General features: G+C 34.9%; 1 protein-coding gene and 1 pseudogene across 3 annotated transcripts in view; both read left to right on the top strand.

Annotated features, from left to right (window-relative positions):
* Nucleotides 1–3820, top strand: part of LOC149550278 (uncharacterized) — a 35967-nt gene extending 32147 nt beyond the window's left edge. The window contains exons 2-4 of one of the 3 annotated variants that reach the window (XM_089793359.1): nucleotides 459–562; nucleotides 2174–2941; nucleotides 3121–3820. In XM_089793359.1, the coding sequence (XP_089649485.1) occupies nucleotides 459–562; nucleotides 2174–2192 (123 nt within the window). In that variant the 3' untranslated portion in view covers nucleotides 2193–2941; nucleotides 3121–3820. Of the gene's footprint in view, nucleotides 1–458; nucleotides 563–2173; nucleotides 2942–3110 lie in introns of all 3 variants that reach the window. The other 2 variants (XM_089793357.1, XM_089793358.1) reach the window with 2 other exon arrangements.
* Nucleotides 2629–3289, top strand: LOC149550279 (putative aquaporin PIP1-4 pseudogene; annotated as a pseudogene).
* Nucleotides 3821–16232: the final 12412 nt, after the last annotated feature.

The following is a 16232-nucleotide window of genomic DNA, read 5'->3' as shown; positions in this document are numbered from 1 at the left end:
TTTGACTTGCTGTGTAGAGTGTCTCCTACTTACCAATATCTTTCTCCTTTCTGTTTGACAATTCTTTTTTTACCAATATGTTTAAGCTATGCATATATTTATTAACTACCAAGAAACTTAAAAACTCCTTGTGAAGTCAGTATTGACACAAGTTTTCCTTTTCTTGTTCACTTAGGGTGCACTATCAAGTCCTACTTTTGTTTCGAGATGTATCCTTTAGCAGTGCTTTGCTTCGATATTTCCAGTTACCCTAACCCTGATTTCTTTAATATTGTCAAATAATTGATTTCTCTCTGAAGAGAAGTTTGATCTTGAATTTATATACTCATTAAATATTTGGTGAATGTTTATGGATTTTGGATATAGCTGATTTGCCATTTAAATAGGGGTATGCTTTCTGAACCAATCTTTGATGAATACCCTTGTATACTGATCCGATAGAAATGTTAAATGTACAGTTCTTGCATCTTGAAGGCAAAGAGAACACCACATGGCCCTCTTTACATCAGGTTGTCTGTCCCAAGAGGCATTGCATATGGTGCCCTCTTTTCAGCAGAGGCAGGTCAGTCAAATTATCTCTGGAATTATTTTTTGAGTAATATACATGTGCACTTTGTCTCATATCTAGAAGTCATAGTTTTCAATGCATTGACATCTACTGGTTGAGTTTAACATGGCATTGATTTACCTAATATTTTTTTTAGAAAATAATTCAGATAAGAATGGCGCTCCCTGCTCACTCGAAATAAACATAGTTGACAGTCATATCTGAACCTTGTATCTTGATTTCCCATTGGTTATCCCCACTAAAAATTCCACACTCTTCTAGATTCCACCTTAATTGACTGCTGAATACAGTGATTTTTCCTCAAACTTATCTGACTTTTTGACAAACTTTATACTGTCTTTGATAAATTTTGAACTTTCATTCTTTGTCTTTTTAATCTTTTATTCCTTCAGTATTTGATATACTATCCACTGGATTTTGAAGCAAAAAGAAACATGCTGTGTGTTACAGTATTGGATTGATAGATTTTATTAGATCCTGCAACTCATTTAGTTTAAAGAAAATTAAAGAGTCTTCTTATCATCATCAAACTACATATGTAACTTCCCACAGTGTTATTGACTTGACTTAAATAGCTTAAGAAAGATCGTTCCATAGATTTATCGGTTGGATGTATGGTTCTCTGTTTTTAATTTTTCTAATTCTGCCTTTGTTCTAGCTCAAGTTCTTGGATATAAATCATTCATATTTCTCCTTCAATATCTAATGTATTGAACTTCTTAAGACCTGATAGTCATGGATCAATAATTACAGAGCTGATTTGCAATTTCTTTAAAAACTGAGCCAAAATCTCTCTACTACTCTCTCCCTGCATGGTGGCCGAGACACCTGCAATTGCTGTTTCTTTTGTCAACAGTTTGCATGTAAATGCTAGCAGCTCTTTTTCATTTTCAAATTTTGTTGAAAGCACAATCTTTTCTCCCTATCATTCTCCTGTCTGTCTTCCATTCTGCACATCTATGTACCTGAAAACGCACATCAAAGGATCCCAAAAACCAATGTCTAAACCATGGAGGTGTGATGCAGGAAAGACCACATCATAAACATTGACACAAATAGGATTTGGAACATCATACTTGTACCAAGCATGTGTTGGAGTATGCTTTTGTGGTTCTCTGCATGCATCGAACTCTCCCATAAAACTTAAAAGGTCACCAAGGGCATTAGTCTGTGTAAATAAGATATGGGTTATAGTTGGAGGCCCTACCAATGAATCCATTTAAAACATCTATATCTGGATCATGTCTCACTTTGGAGAATTGCTAGTAATGTCCTCCAGCACGTTTGGGGTAGCTTGACAACAAAATATCCATAAATTGATAATGGCTACTGGCTTCTCCAAGAATCATTATCCAAGACTAATCATTGTTATCAATTATAAATAATTAGTAACAAAGAAATCAATGTTTAAATCTCACTGTACCCATTAATGACTTTACTCATGTAGTTTATAGAAAGACTCTTCCTTTCAGATTCCTCTGTAGAATGTATTATTTTTCATTTTTCATTTCTCTAATTTTGCTTTTGTTATAGCTCAAAGTTTTGGACATTAATTGATGATATTTTTCTCTTCAGGATCTGATGTATTGATGTAATGTTATACAGCTTTCACTCCTTAGGATAGTCATGGATCAACAAATACAGAGATACAAAACTCAGCCTGGAGAGAACTTTATTCCAACTCTTTCAAAGTTGGGCATAATTAATGAAAGAGTTGTAATTAGCCGATAGGCTTTCCTTCTGGAGTTGCCTCTAGCTGGGAATTGTCTCACACCAGGAAATAATTGTAAATTGTGACCGGAATTTGCCTCACAGATAAAAATTAATTTTGAATCACGGGCATATTTGGCAAGATGTGGGCCATTAATTCTGGAGACTGGCTGACTATAGCGGGCTTCCCATCATCATTTATCATATAGTCCTTGGCAATTAGTATCAACCAGTCATCAGCTTTCTCTTTTAAGTTGTGGTATTGCCTTCGCTTTTCAATCCAATTCAGGCATTTCACGCGGTATTTATTTGAGCAGAGAAGAGAGTAGAAATGGAAGTAAAGGAGTAGGATGTTAAGCTTAAAGAAAACAGGTACTCAAGAGTGGCAGCCACTGGGAACAACTGTCGAGACAAGTGGAAAGGACTACACAGAACCAGTGCCTGCACCCCTATTTGAGCCATGGGAGTTCAACTCATGGTCTTTCTGGAGGGCAGGAATTGCACAATTCATGGCAACCTTCCTCTTCCTCTACATCACCATCCTCACTGTTATGGGCGTCAAAAGGTCAAATGATATGTGTTCAACTGTAGAAATTCAGGGCATTGTCTGAGCATTCAGAAGAATGATCTTAGCTCTTGTTTACTGCACAGCTGGAATTTCAGGTACATTGAAAGGGGTTTCCTACATGGTCTTCTGGGTTTCTATGTAAGAGCTTTCCGAGTTTTGATTAAAGGTCTTTTGGGTTTTGATCTAAGGGCTTTTCGGGCTTGATTCAAGGGTCTTGTGGGTTTTGAGGGTTTCGATTCAAGGTCTTGTGGGTTTTGATTTAAGGGTTTTGCAGGTGTTGTGGAATGATGATGATGGGTTTCTGGGCTGGTGGGCACATTGATCCGGCTGTGACATTCGGGTTGTTCCTGGTGAAAAAGCTTTCATTGCCACAAGCAGTGTTCTACATGATATGCCAGTGCTTGGGCGTCATCTGTGGAGCAGGAGTGGTGAAGGGTTTCTAAGAATGACAACTTCCATCTCCCCATTTCTTTTATTGCTAACTTGCACAAGCTTCAGCCAGGCTTCAATCCCTTGTCAACCTACTAAGCGATGCATTCCTTGCGGGATGATGATTTCATTCAATTCCTTCCAAAGGCAGACGATGATCCATATTATGTAAGAGAAGTGGGGCGCTGATTTGAGAAGTGAAGGAGATGAGCAGAGTATGGGAAATCAAATTCTATGATTTTGCTTGCTGCACGCACAGTTCTGGGAAGGAAAGATTCTGTTCTGGGTATAGTTTGCTGCTGCATGTGTTTTTCACTGTATTTGGAGTCTATTTCCACATTCTCACTACAATATAGGAGGGTTTGAAAGCTGAAATAGAGGCATCAAAGGCATTGAATTTGTGGTAGAAGAACAGAGCTGCAATTTCATTTACGGAGATTAAATCAGGAGTAGGTTTCTCTGTTAGATTCATGCATTTACTCTTTTATTGCTATTAATACATGAAAACGTTAAATTTAATAGGGAAAAATTATATTGAAATGGGAGTAGGTTTCTCTGCTAGATTCATGCATTTACTCTTCTATTGCTATTAATACATGAAAACGTTAAATTTAATAGGGAAAAAATATATCGAAATGGTTCAGTTTTGAAACTAGGATTTAATGTTCTTATAAAAAGAAAATTTCTGAGCTGAAAGAAGCATATATAATTGCTTGGATATGACTGTCTTTTGACAAAAGATAACTAGTTAAGAGTTGCCTTTTGAAACCTATTCAATTTTGCTACTTTTGAAGTGACTTTTTTGTGTTAGCAATTGATTGGTGATTTAATTATTGTTATATCATTCTTTTCATTTTTGGACTTATTGAAATGTACGAATTTCTCATTTAATCTTTTTTTTGTTAGTTTAAAGATGTTAATCAGAGAGCATATGTTGCATCTATGCTCCCCAGGGACACATCCCATGGTCAAAATGATCTTGTCCCTTATAAGGAATGTTTTGGGGAGGCAGGGATGGGTAAGAAACATCCCCACCCTGTCCCCTTTTTTGGTCAAAATTTCAAAAATGTCTCTGTGATGTGAAGATTATGATTTTAGTTGCCCTTTCAATTTATGTTTGGTTAATGATATCCAAATCTAAGATGTAAAACACATGAAAATGGTGTGCATCATGGAGGGCTTAATTTGGGCTTCATGATTACAAAATCTACAACATCATTAACCTTATTGTAAATCTCTTCATGTTCACAGTTGAAGTCACTGTTGTGGATTATTTTGTTTCATACATTGGACAACTTGTAGAGTTATGACCCCGCAGACAAATTTTGCATGTTGTAGTCACCATGCTGTTGAATATGAGTTGATTCATAAACTCAATCAATCATGACAAGGCTGAAATCTGGAAACAAAAAAATCTACATACCAAGAAGTTTAATTATTACAAGAATTTTAATTAGTTGAATTTTGGACTCCTTTTCAATTATTTCAAGCAAGGTATTTTAATTGTATTTTCTTTTTTCTCTAGCCGATCAGTATGACTAGATGTAAATATGAGCAATAAATTGAATTTGTTAAGATGAATATGAGCTTGGAGTAAAAGTTGTGGTCATTGAGCATTTTTTGTTTTGTTTTGGGAATTTATTTAACCGTTTATGAGGTAATTAGCCTTTTTTTTTATGAGGTCTATAGTAGAGCATTATTTTTGCTGCTTGGGAATTTAATTAGTTGTTTATGCAGTTATTATCCTTTTGTTCTCTTCAATTTGGTATAGAAATTAAGCACTTAATTTGAATTAAGGCATATTTACCAGTGTTGATGAATAAATATGAGGAAAAATAAAATAAATGTAATTAAGTAGTAAAAAATTGAGACTTGTGGATATAGTTGCTGATTAGATTCCTGCAAACGTGAGGTTACTACCATTTCAGCTTCCTATTTACCACATAGCTAATTAATATTATACAAGGATGTTAATTTTTAGTATCTTGATCAGGTTATCATTGAGACGTGTGTCATTTGAACTCCATTCAGGGAATCTTTTTAGCTGATTGTTGTTGATAGCTGCAAGTACAAGAAAAGAATTTGTAAATTAAAATGAATTTCAATTTGCACTACAAATATATTTTGGTGGTGATGGTTTCCAGGAAGTCCCAGCTCGCTGAAATATTCAGAGCATCACTTTATGAGTAGAATATAGATTTTCTAGTATGGTCACATGCTGGTGCTTACTACTAAACTTATAAAGGTGGAGGTTATCCAATGCATGTTTTCAAATTACCAAAATGCAAATTTGAAATCTAATCCTATAAATGTGGAGAAGCTATGGTTTATGAATTACGATTTCAATTGTGGTTGAAAATGGGAGCTGAAACTCTGACCCATCGCATACCACATGCTTAACACATGTTTAAACTTTACATATTTTGTCTAAAATCTTTTCTATATTTGTGGCGTCCTCTGTTTTTGGTTTGCAAGGTAATAAATAGATCACTACTGATAATTAGTTAAAATCAATTTCATGGGATTAGTGGCCCTAAACAATATTCCAAGATGTATTTGCAACAAGGATTCTTGAAATCATCTATTCTTTGAAATCTTGAAATAGTCCAAAATGTGGCCTTTGCTATTTACAGATTAGCATTAAAAATATGGCCCCTGCTTTCACAAAATGGTGCATCGTCTGATTGGTGAACATTGGATCATGTGATGATTTTACATTTTAGAGATGAACATGATTCAACTAGTGTCCATTAGATTTAGTAAATTCCCCCTTTTGAGATGTTCTTGGCCTATATGTCAAGATAGAGGTAACCCCATGACTTGCACCTGACATTTCCCATTAGTCTACAGATCTATCTAGCTTTAATGTAAAGCTTGGAAATATGAAGAAAGATTTATTAAATATTACATTTATTGAGATTTAAATGACGTATGTAGCCTAAAACTTATGTGCAAAAATTTAATGAAAATCATGTAAGTGTGTTTACACAAAATTCCTAGCAATTTAGTTTTTGAATTGGTTTATGGAAAATTTCCAGCTTATTAGTATTCATTAAGGCAAATATGAGGGATTTGGTAAGAAACAAAATTAACATGCATTTAATTGTGGACTAAAATGTTGTTTCAGAATCGATTTTTGTAAACCCCTCATCTCATTGAAATTGTCCTAAGGAGAGCATCTGTTTGAAGTTCATAATTTATAGTATCCTTAATGTAAGAACTTCTGGCTTTGATTGTGCATGTATTTTTAGCAACAACGTTTTGGATGCTAAAAATACATACAAAATCAAAGTCAGAACTTGCATTAAATAATAAATTCAAATGAATTGTGGAGATCTGATAAATTTGATCCTTATAACTAACATTTTTTTTTTTTTTTTTGCCTTTTTGATAACTTTTTTTTTTTTTAATGTTAGCTTATCAAATGTGTTAATATTTACAGTTGGGCTGAGAGATATTTTTATTTTGATTGAATTGTAAACAAAACAATTGATCCTTGTTCAATAAGTGTGAAAGTATGAGGAAATATCATGCAAAATGACATTATTTTGATGGTTAATTTACTAATTTAATTTTGTAGTTGCTGAGTAAATTAATGCAAACACCACCATGGTGATATAGCTCAGAGCATTGCTGAATAGTGAGTGTTTTAAAATAGTTTGTAGCAGTGACAGTTTATTAGCACTGATCATTGCATCATGCTAATTTTTGGATCCATAGTTTTGCCAAGTCCATTGATTATAATCTGATTTGATTGAGATAACCATGTTTGCATATATATATATATATATATAGAGAAAAAGCATTTTAAAAACAACCAAATAGTTCCAGATATATATATATATATATATATATATATATATATATAAAATTAATATAGAGAAAAAGCATTTTAAAAACAACCAAATAGTTCCAGATATATATATATATATATATATATATATATATATATAAAATTAATATAGAGAAAAAGCATTTTAAAAACAACCAAATAGTTCCAGATATATATATATATAGAGAGAGAGAGAGAAAAAGCATTTTAAAAACAACCAAATAGTTCCAGAGATCACTTAACCGAAGAGGCGTAAAGCCTTTGTTTCACTATATCTCTCTCAATTCTAATAACACAAATGAGGGGAGATCACAGAAGTGCTATATGTAGATCTAACATCCCCTCGGAGCTCCTAAGCGAGTTGGAAAATATTTTGGTACCAAGGTGCTCCTCTTTGCCTGTCTTGCTTGGTTCAGCTACTTCATTGCACATCTTGTGATACTCCAAATAACTCCTTGTGAAATGTTGGATTAGTAATGTTGTTATAGGACCAAGTACGACCTTAATCTAACTTTTAGCCTGATCACGGTTACTATTCCATCCTCAGGAAATTTGAGGATTTTAGCATTTGATTTTCCCACTGTAATTGTAACCTACGTGTCAACATGTATTATGACGAGTCTTTTAAAAGGCTTAGTAAGAATCCTCCTATCCTTGTTAAATACTTCATTTTGTGCCTTCTATATAAACCATAATATTTCAGTTGAAAGACAACCAAAAAAGATTTTTTATTTTCCCACTATTTTCCACATTTCCAGTAAAAAAATTCTGATTATTTAGACCCCATTTATATAGAGCCATTGCAGAAAATATTCCATATTTTTTTGGCAAAAAATGAACATTTGGAAAAAATGTGACTGATAGACTCGGCTTCATGCTGACGGGGCATAGTTTAGTATCAACATGCTGCACCTTGTATGTGAGCCTTTTGTACTAATAGTAACCAGCCGAAGTAAGCCTTTTTAGGCTCTTAAGCATTTGGATGAAAGCATCTTGAAAAGTTATTAGTATTACCAATTCTTATAGTGAATCTGAATATTCCAACAGTTACTAATGTAATCAACATTGCCAGATTTGTTAGCAAATTGACTGTAGACATATTTACCTTCAATCTCACTTAAATGCGATCTATGTATCCATTTAATCTTAAAGTAAGCTAATTGATTATATATATATATATATAGCTTTAATCTTACTAAAAATGAGAGCTATCTATCCATTTAAATTCGTATTGTCCATTTCCATAAAAAAAATTAGCAAATAGGGAAACTAAAATTCTTTCAAGCTCCTTTTAACACAAAATATGTTCTCCAATTAGGAGGACTAATGCGTTTAGCACTGCTAAGAGAAGGCCAATCACTTAACTGACAAATTTTTAAAATATCTTTAAAGCAGTCAATACCAAGCTGGCTCCACTTTTTATCAAAGCACCCTTGAAGTGCAGCTAGCATTTTACTATTATGATCAAGATTCCACCATATAGGCCTGTCACCAAACACTTTCTTTCTGCAAAGACAAAAACTATCATTAGTAACATTATCTTTAATGATCTCCCAAGCTTTCCATAAACTCATAAATACTTTAGAGCCTATAGGGTGGATAGGATGCTTACAAGTAATGAGGTCTGAGATTGACTGTCCTCTCCGAGCCTTAGCTCCCTTCCCATTTGTTATCTTGAACCACCAACCTATTGCCAACTAGGATCCCTAACATGTTGCCTTTAGAACTATTCAATTTTGTGTAGTCAGCTTTTATTATAGTCATGTTCCTTTCTTATCACAGTGATCAACAATAATACCATTATTTTTTCATTTTTGGGCCTTGACAGAGATCTTCGTTGAAATTTGGATTTTATTCTTACTGTTTCTAGTCCTTACTATTGGTGGATTTTGTTGCACTCATATCACTATTTGTTTTTGCTTCTTTACCACTTATGGTGGATATTACACTGGTTCATTTCGTTTTTGGTGCATTCATTCCTATATATTGCTTTTGCATGACATTCTCTTTAGAAGTTTCTACCATTAACTAATGCATTCTTGAGTCCCATTGACATAATTTTTGTCACTCGTAGACACTAATATCTTCTCACATAGTCTGAATCCACATGGCTTCTAGGTTCTTCACTACATCAAATATTTGTTGTTCTTAAGAGTAGTGCTACCCGTCATTGAACACGTGTTGTGGTAGTTGATTGTCTAATTTGAATGCTACTAGCTAGGACTAAACTTTTACCCCTTTAAATAATTGGATTAATGTAATCTTTTCTTTATTCACCATTAGAGGAATCTGAAAGTTCAAGATAGAGATGCATAGGAAAAAGAATGAAAGCACCCAAACTTTGTGAGTAAGCTAATAGAGATAATATTAAAAGGGACAAGTTCTAGAGTCGAGCAGGTCACATCAAAATGAAATGTTAATGTATTGGAATAACATTATCATGTCCTCATTTTGTGTTTAATATAGATTATATATAATAATAGTTTTTGGAGTTGAGTCCGATCACTTCTATTTTTGGGGTGATTAAATAATATTAATTTTAAAAATATTTATGTAGAATTGTTTTAATACTTTGGGGGAAAATAAAGATAAAATTTAAAAATTAAAACTAAATATATGGATGGTGTTGGTGTAAATAAGTATTTACTATTTACACTTATTTAAGTTTACTTTGGTTAATACATATTTTTATTATTTATTTATTAGCTACCCAGGAGTATGCGTACTCTTGTGAGTTGTCATGTTGACAACATAGGAGTTCGCACCTCTTTTATGCACATGGTGTCTACAACATAGGAGTTAGCACACTAATTAAACACATTGTGTCTACAACCTTGTCATTCTTGTCCACTCATCTAGAATGATGGATAAGGCATGTGCTTAGTTGTCGTGATGCTTATCTTATCTCTCGGTTCTTTCTAGAGACATTCTAGGTGTTTCTTGAGAGGCTTTTATATACAGGCACTTCTAGTGTGTACATCACATCACATACTGAACACAACAATGTATTAGGACATACTCTGATTAATTGATCATTTTTGGTCTATAGTTGTGCTTGTGTTTGAGTTCTTAGTTCCTGGGTGAATTTTGCCCATACGCAAATTCTTACATAGTATCAGAGTTATACCAAATTCTTACATGGTATCAGAGCTTGGAGATTTTCTCATCACAGTTATTCGAGACCATTGTTGCTTCAGCACCTTAGCGCGAATTTGGAGTATTATAGAAATTGGGAGTGTCTAGAGCCAGATCTGACCTCGCCATTGCATCCATAATGCTGATTCGATGAAAATTGGCTATAAAGCTGCCTATCCTAGGCCAAAGTCGATTGTGAGGCAATTTTTTTTTGCAAATCGGTGCCCGAAGGACTGATTTGCAGCATTGGTATGATCATTTCAAATTTGTACATTTAATTTTCAGATTTGCATTTTTTTCATTTGCATCTCTAGTATTTTTTTCGGATCTGCATTAGTTTCTGAAATTTTTTGGCCATAGGGCCATAGGAGAGTTTTTTGCAGGTGAAGATTGGAGCTTGCTAGTGCAAATTAGATATTTGCATCAAATTCAGAAGGTCCAAAAACTCTCAAATCAGATTTTGTTTCATCCAAATTGGACATTTGAGGCAAAATCTAGAGCCATTTATTTTTTGGAGGTGTGGCGGCGATTCAGAAAAAATAATAGCAACAACGATTTTCAAACAACAATATATCCCTCATATGGACTCCTTTTTACAAGCAATATTTTTTGTTTTGGGGTAGAATTTCGTGATCTACACATTGGTGTAGGTGGTTTGAGATCTCTATTCTTGAATTTTTCTGCAACTCACAAATTCTGATTTTTGCCACTTAAAATGCTTAGTACGGGCTCATTTGGACTCCAAATTAGGTTCTGTTTTTTTTAAGTGCATTTTTTTTTGTCTACTTTCCAGATTTGCAATTAGATTATAGGTTCTGTAGATAGAAATACTGCTTTCAGAAATAGGCCCTAAATTGGCAAGTGGCTATCAAGTGCCTAAATCATACATTGGGGGGGGGGGGGTTGGTTTCTTTCATTCATTATTCTTGTTTTTTGGAGGTTACATTGATTGGTCCATCATGGAAGAGTTAGATTTAATTTCTTTGGCCCTAGACAACTATCTGGAATGGAGTCAACTTGTTGTCGGATATCTCAGTCAGCACAATGCACTGCCCTATGCGCTAGATCTTGAGTATCATCCTGACTAGATTGCCATCATTTGGCGTACTCTCTTTTTCTTTATGGAGTATGACATTCTGGATACAATGTCCAACATTAAGTCATTTGATCCATATGTTTTTTGGATGCATCTTTGGGAGACCTATGGAGATCCAAACATTCCTCCATTCCCAGAAGATTTTCTACCTTTAGTTGTAGCTGACTCCTCTTCAGATGAGATCATACCTCTAGCTCATGTTGCTCCTACTGATCCTGTTACAACCAAAGATGCTTTGGATTTAGTGCAATAGGACCATTTATGTCTTCCTACATTACCTTCATGCGATGACTTCCTTCCCACCATTGCATGCCTGTTCATGGAGTCTCACATTGAAGATTTGGGAGACATTATTGATGACATTCGTCTTCTTTTTGAGGTGGATACTTCATCCTTTGCCACAGTGACAGATTCATGTACTTTAGCACAATAGGGTACACATGGTCTTCCAGCCTCAGGTGATGACTTCTTGCCATACATTTCAGCTCTATTCTTGGAGTCACACACAACCGATTTGGAAGACTTCTTTGATGATTTACCACTTCTCTTTGCTGAGGACGATCCTTCTATAGTTGTTGCGAGGGCTCACTCTGACCCTCATGTCCATTCTCTACATCAATCTTTCTGGGCTGATATGATTGTGGATACTTATGTACAACATTTGCAGGAGGTTTCTTTTTCATTTGAGAAGACTGTTGGTTCCTTGAAATAGGTTCTCCATCACTCCTTGTTCGATCTGCACTTCTTCTCAGCAGTTCTGGAGGAAGACATCATCAACATCAACACAGGGACACTTGAATAGGTTTCATAGGTACCGTTCATCATAGAGATTCCTTTGTACCCTTCCATTTGTTTCTTCCAAAGGGGAGGAACATCATTCAAAAGTCATGGATCAACTTCTACGTCGGAGCATTACTCATTGATCGACGCACTACCTTTAGGGGGGGGACTACCTCGTCCTTCTCCTTTTCGGGGGGGACTTTTTCCTCTTAGGGGGTTTTGTCCTTCTCCTTTTTTCTCTTGTATATACTAGATGTATGTCGTAATGGGGGGTCTTGATTACTCCATCCATCCATGCATCCCTTTTCATCTCTCTTTTTGGGGGAGGGTTTTTCCCATGAGGTTTTCCCTCTTTCCCCGCTTTAAGAGAGATTGCATTGCATTTTCATTATGTACATGGGTATCTAACATGGCTTAGTAGCCAGGACCCATCTTGCACTTCATCCTAGTGTTTGTAAGCTTAAGGGCATTCCCCTAAGTTGCACTTAAGGGAGGGTGTTGGTGTAAATAAATATTTACTATTTACACTTACTTAAGTATACTTAGGTTAATGCATATTTTTATTATTTATTTATTAGCCACCTAGGAGTATGCGTACTCTTGTGAGTTGTCATGTTGACAACATAGGAGTTCGCACCTTTTTTATACACATGGTGTCTACAACACAGGAGTTAGCACACTAATTAAGTACATGGTGTCTACAACATTGTCATTCTTATCCACTCATCTAGAATGATGGATACGACATGTGCGTAGTTGTCATAATGCTTATCTTATCTCTTGGTTCTTTCTAGAGACATTCTAGGTGTTTCCTAAGAGGCCTTTATATATAGGCACTCTTAGTGAGTACATCACATCATATACTAAATAGAGCAATGTATTAGGACATACTCTGATTAATTAATCATATCCATTTTTGGTCTACAGTTGTGCTTGTGTTTGAGTTCGTAGTTCTTGGGTGAATTTTGCCCTTAGGCAAATTCTCACATGGTATTAGAGCTATACCAAATTCTTACAGATGACACAAAAAAGAAATTATAGAAGGAGCACTTAGCCTCTTTCATGTGTTGGAAGTCGTAATTGGACACCAAGATACTGGGGTGTGAGGGGGCGGAGGTGGGGAGGGGGTGGCGATGATTGGAGGTGAATCAGGATCTGTAACACTTAATCCTTTTTAACAATTCTATAATGCATTCACCACATTACCATCTCATATCCAATTGCTTATGCATGCATAACTTATATAATCAAACTATAATAATATATAGATCTAATCTATCAATCACATACATGAAAAGTAATCACATGACACAAAGACTATGGTTGCCCATAAACACTTCAGAATGAAGGTAAAACTGGGGTGGGAATGACACCCAAAAATCTTCACCACTGCAGTAATAAAGTTAACTTTTTAGGGTTACAATGTTTGACAATATCAATGATCTACCCTATGAGGGATTTGCCCCGTTAAAAGCTTTTGAGACTGTCAGATCTTACCTTGTTAGAGGATTTCACACTTACAGTAAAGTAAGGACTCTGTTAAGAGATTTACAAAGATTTGTTAAGACCACCTTGTTAAGAGATTTAGTCTGATTCAATTAACTGCAACTGGTTTAGTTTTTGATACTTGGTTTTCTTTGATAAGCTAATATTGGATATCCTCTTTGCAAATTGATCCTCTCTCTGATCGGATAAGACTTTGTTGCCCCTTCATTGCTCTAACTAGGTCGCTTGCTCTTGCTCTGTTAAGAAATAATAGAACATTTTGCCACTTTTGCAATGATCACACATTCACACTTGAATTGTATGAATAGCTTGTTCACTCCTTCGTATCTTTACCATACCATCCTCTGTCATCTATATCAAAATAGGTCCAATTCTGCCCTATTTAAAGATTTCATAAAGATTTTTCTAGATGCTTGCTTGTTTTGCCTTTCCATCTAATTCATTCATCACAAAACATAGGGATCTGTGATACACATCATAAAACACATAAAACTTTTTGTAACAAACTTTACAAGTATTAAATATCATGTTCATGTCAGCGTGAAAATGGTTTACCTTAAAGTTTGCATCATTCCTGACTTAAATGTAAATTTTGCATTGCTTGATAGTTACTGTTTCTTACACTCGATATTCATTGCATATGTTGCAATCACTTAGTCTCTATTATACTTAGTACCATCTGTATGAATCAACTTCAACATACTTAAAATGCTCGATTGACATTATACTCATCTTACATTGAAAATACTCGGTGACATATACTTGCTTGGCTCCTATAGAGCTCGGTATATACAATTTTATATACATGACTCAGCCTATATTGAGTAGCCCAGTCACAGTGATAACCATCTAACTCTGCCTAGTAAATGACTAAGTGTTGGACACTAATAAACAACAATGTTTAGAGAGACCAACAATCTGCCCCTTTGACATTAGTGGAAAAAAATACTTTGTCATGATTACATCATTACAATATTAAAATGAGTACTCCCCCTAAGCCTATGACTTAGTTCAAAAATAGAACTTCAAAAAATTTGACTTATGCCAAATAAGCAATTGAACAATATATATACACATGATTCTAAGTAGTCTGATTGCTTCAATGTCATACTTTGATTGTTTTTTGCATTATGAACTCTTTTGAACTTTGAACTCTGATAGTCTTCTAACTCTGTTACATTCCCCTTTTTTCTTTTCATCTTTTCTCCATTCAAGAGATGTAATCATCATTACATCCCCACTTGTTTTTATCACTTATGGGTGTTGCTGGGGTTGAATGGGTGGAATCAAACAATATTTTTCAATAAAAGGTTTGTGTATTTGGGTGATCATAGCAAGTCCATGATCCCAAATGGTCTTTGTTGATTCCATAGTGTGATTTTGCAATTGTAGCCTAGTTGCCAAATCAATTAAACTATCAGTCACTGAAAGATTATAATCTTCATTGATAAGATCTTGGGATGTTTTGACTTCTATTTGCATGACCTCCAAATGAGGTATCAACTTTGTTGAATAGAGATCAATTGTGATCTCATGCTGCTGTTAGCAACCTGTAGCTCAACCAATTTTCCTTGAGCATTCAATAACTTATTATAGTTTTGGGTGCTAGATTCAACTGGCTACAAAATGGTGTTTCTTGTTGTCTTTGTGTTAGCCTGAATTTGCTGGATGTTGGCCTGAAGATCACTTGTGAATCTTGGCACATCACATAAAATAGTGTACAAATGTTGTACTCTTTGAATTAGTTTAGTTGTCCTCCGCACATGTTCCTGCAGTTGTACTTTTTGCTTGGCAATTGTTGTAGAAACTTTATCGACAACGTTATTTTCAAATTTCTTTGTAGACCAATCCATCAACTTGTCATTAGATTCAATATCACCAACATTTATTTTCTCAACAATACTTACAATTTGAGAAATTATTGGGGCTTGCCCATAAAAATTATGAATATCAAAGGCCTTAACAAAAATATATTTAACATAATGCAATACTTACTTTTGTTAATGTTCTCTCCTCAGTTCTTTCTGTCTCTTCTTCTTTGCTAAAACTTCTTATAGAAAAATTCTTTTCTCAAGAGTGAGATTTGCCAAATCCAATAGTGGCATCTCAATAACTTTATCCAGACTAACTTCAATATCAGGAGAGAGATCCTTTAGTGATTTCTTTGCTCAAGGTGTAGAAGTGCTGCTGCTCGAAATTGCTTTGGGAAATGGTGAGGGGGTATCACCACTTGGTTTTGTCTGTACATCAGTGCTAGAGACAACAATAGTAGCATTGGGCTCTATTTTATTTTCCTCCTTATTTTCCTCAATGTGATGTTCTGACACTGTTGGTCCTTCTTGACCTTTGGTATAAATGTCTATACTAGTATCCTTATCAGGTTCTTCTTGCTCCTCCTTGTCTGAATCCGAGGGCCTTTCTGGAGTGTCAGGGGTGTTAACATGCATTTGTGACATGCTGCCTTGCAGACTCCACCCTCCTAAACACATCTCATCACTTTCATTATCCAGCATAGTAACTGTCTCATGGTCTTTTATTTTCGTTGTGAGACCAAAAATACTCTTCTAGAGCAACTCATTTTGTTGAATTACAACATCAGTTTTACCTT

This window comes from Cupressus sempervirens, chromosome 7 (genome assembly GCF_028749045.1).
Source record: "Cupressus sempervirens isolate cs-2001-9-10 chromosome 7, ASM2874904v1, whole genome shotgun sequence".
Lineage (NCBI taxonomy): Eukaryota > Viridiplantae > Streptophyta > Pinopsida > Cupressales > Cupressaceae > Cupressus > Cupressus sempervirens.
This window is presented reverse-complemented; position numbering and strand designations above follow the sequence as displayed.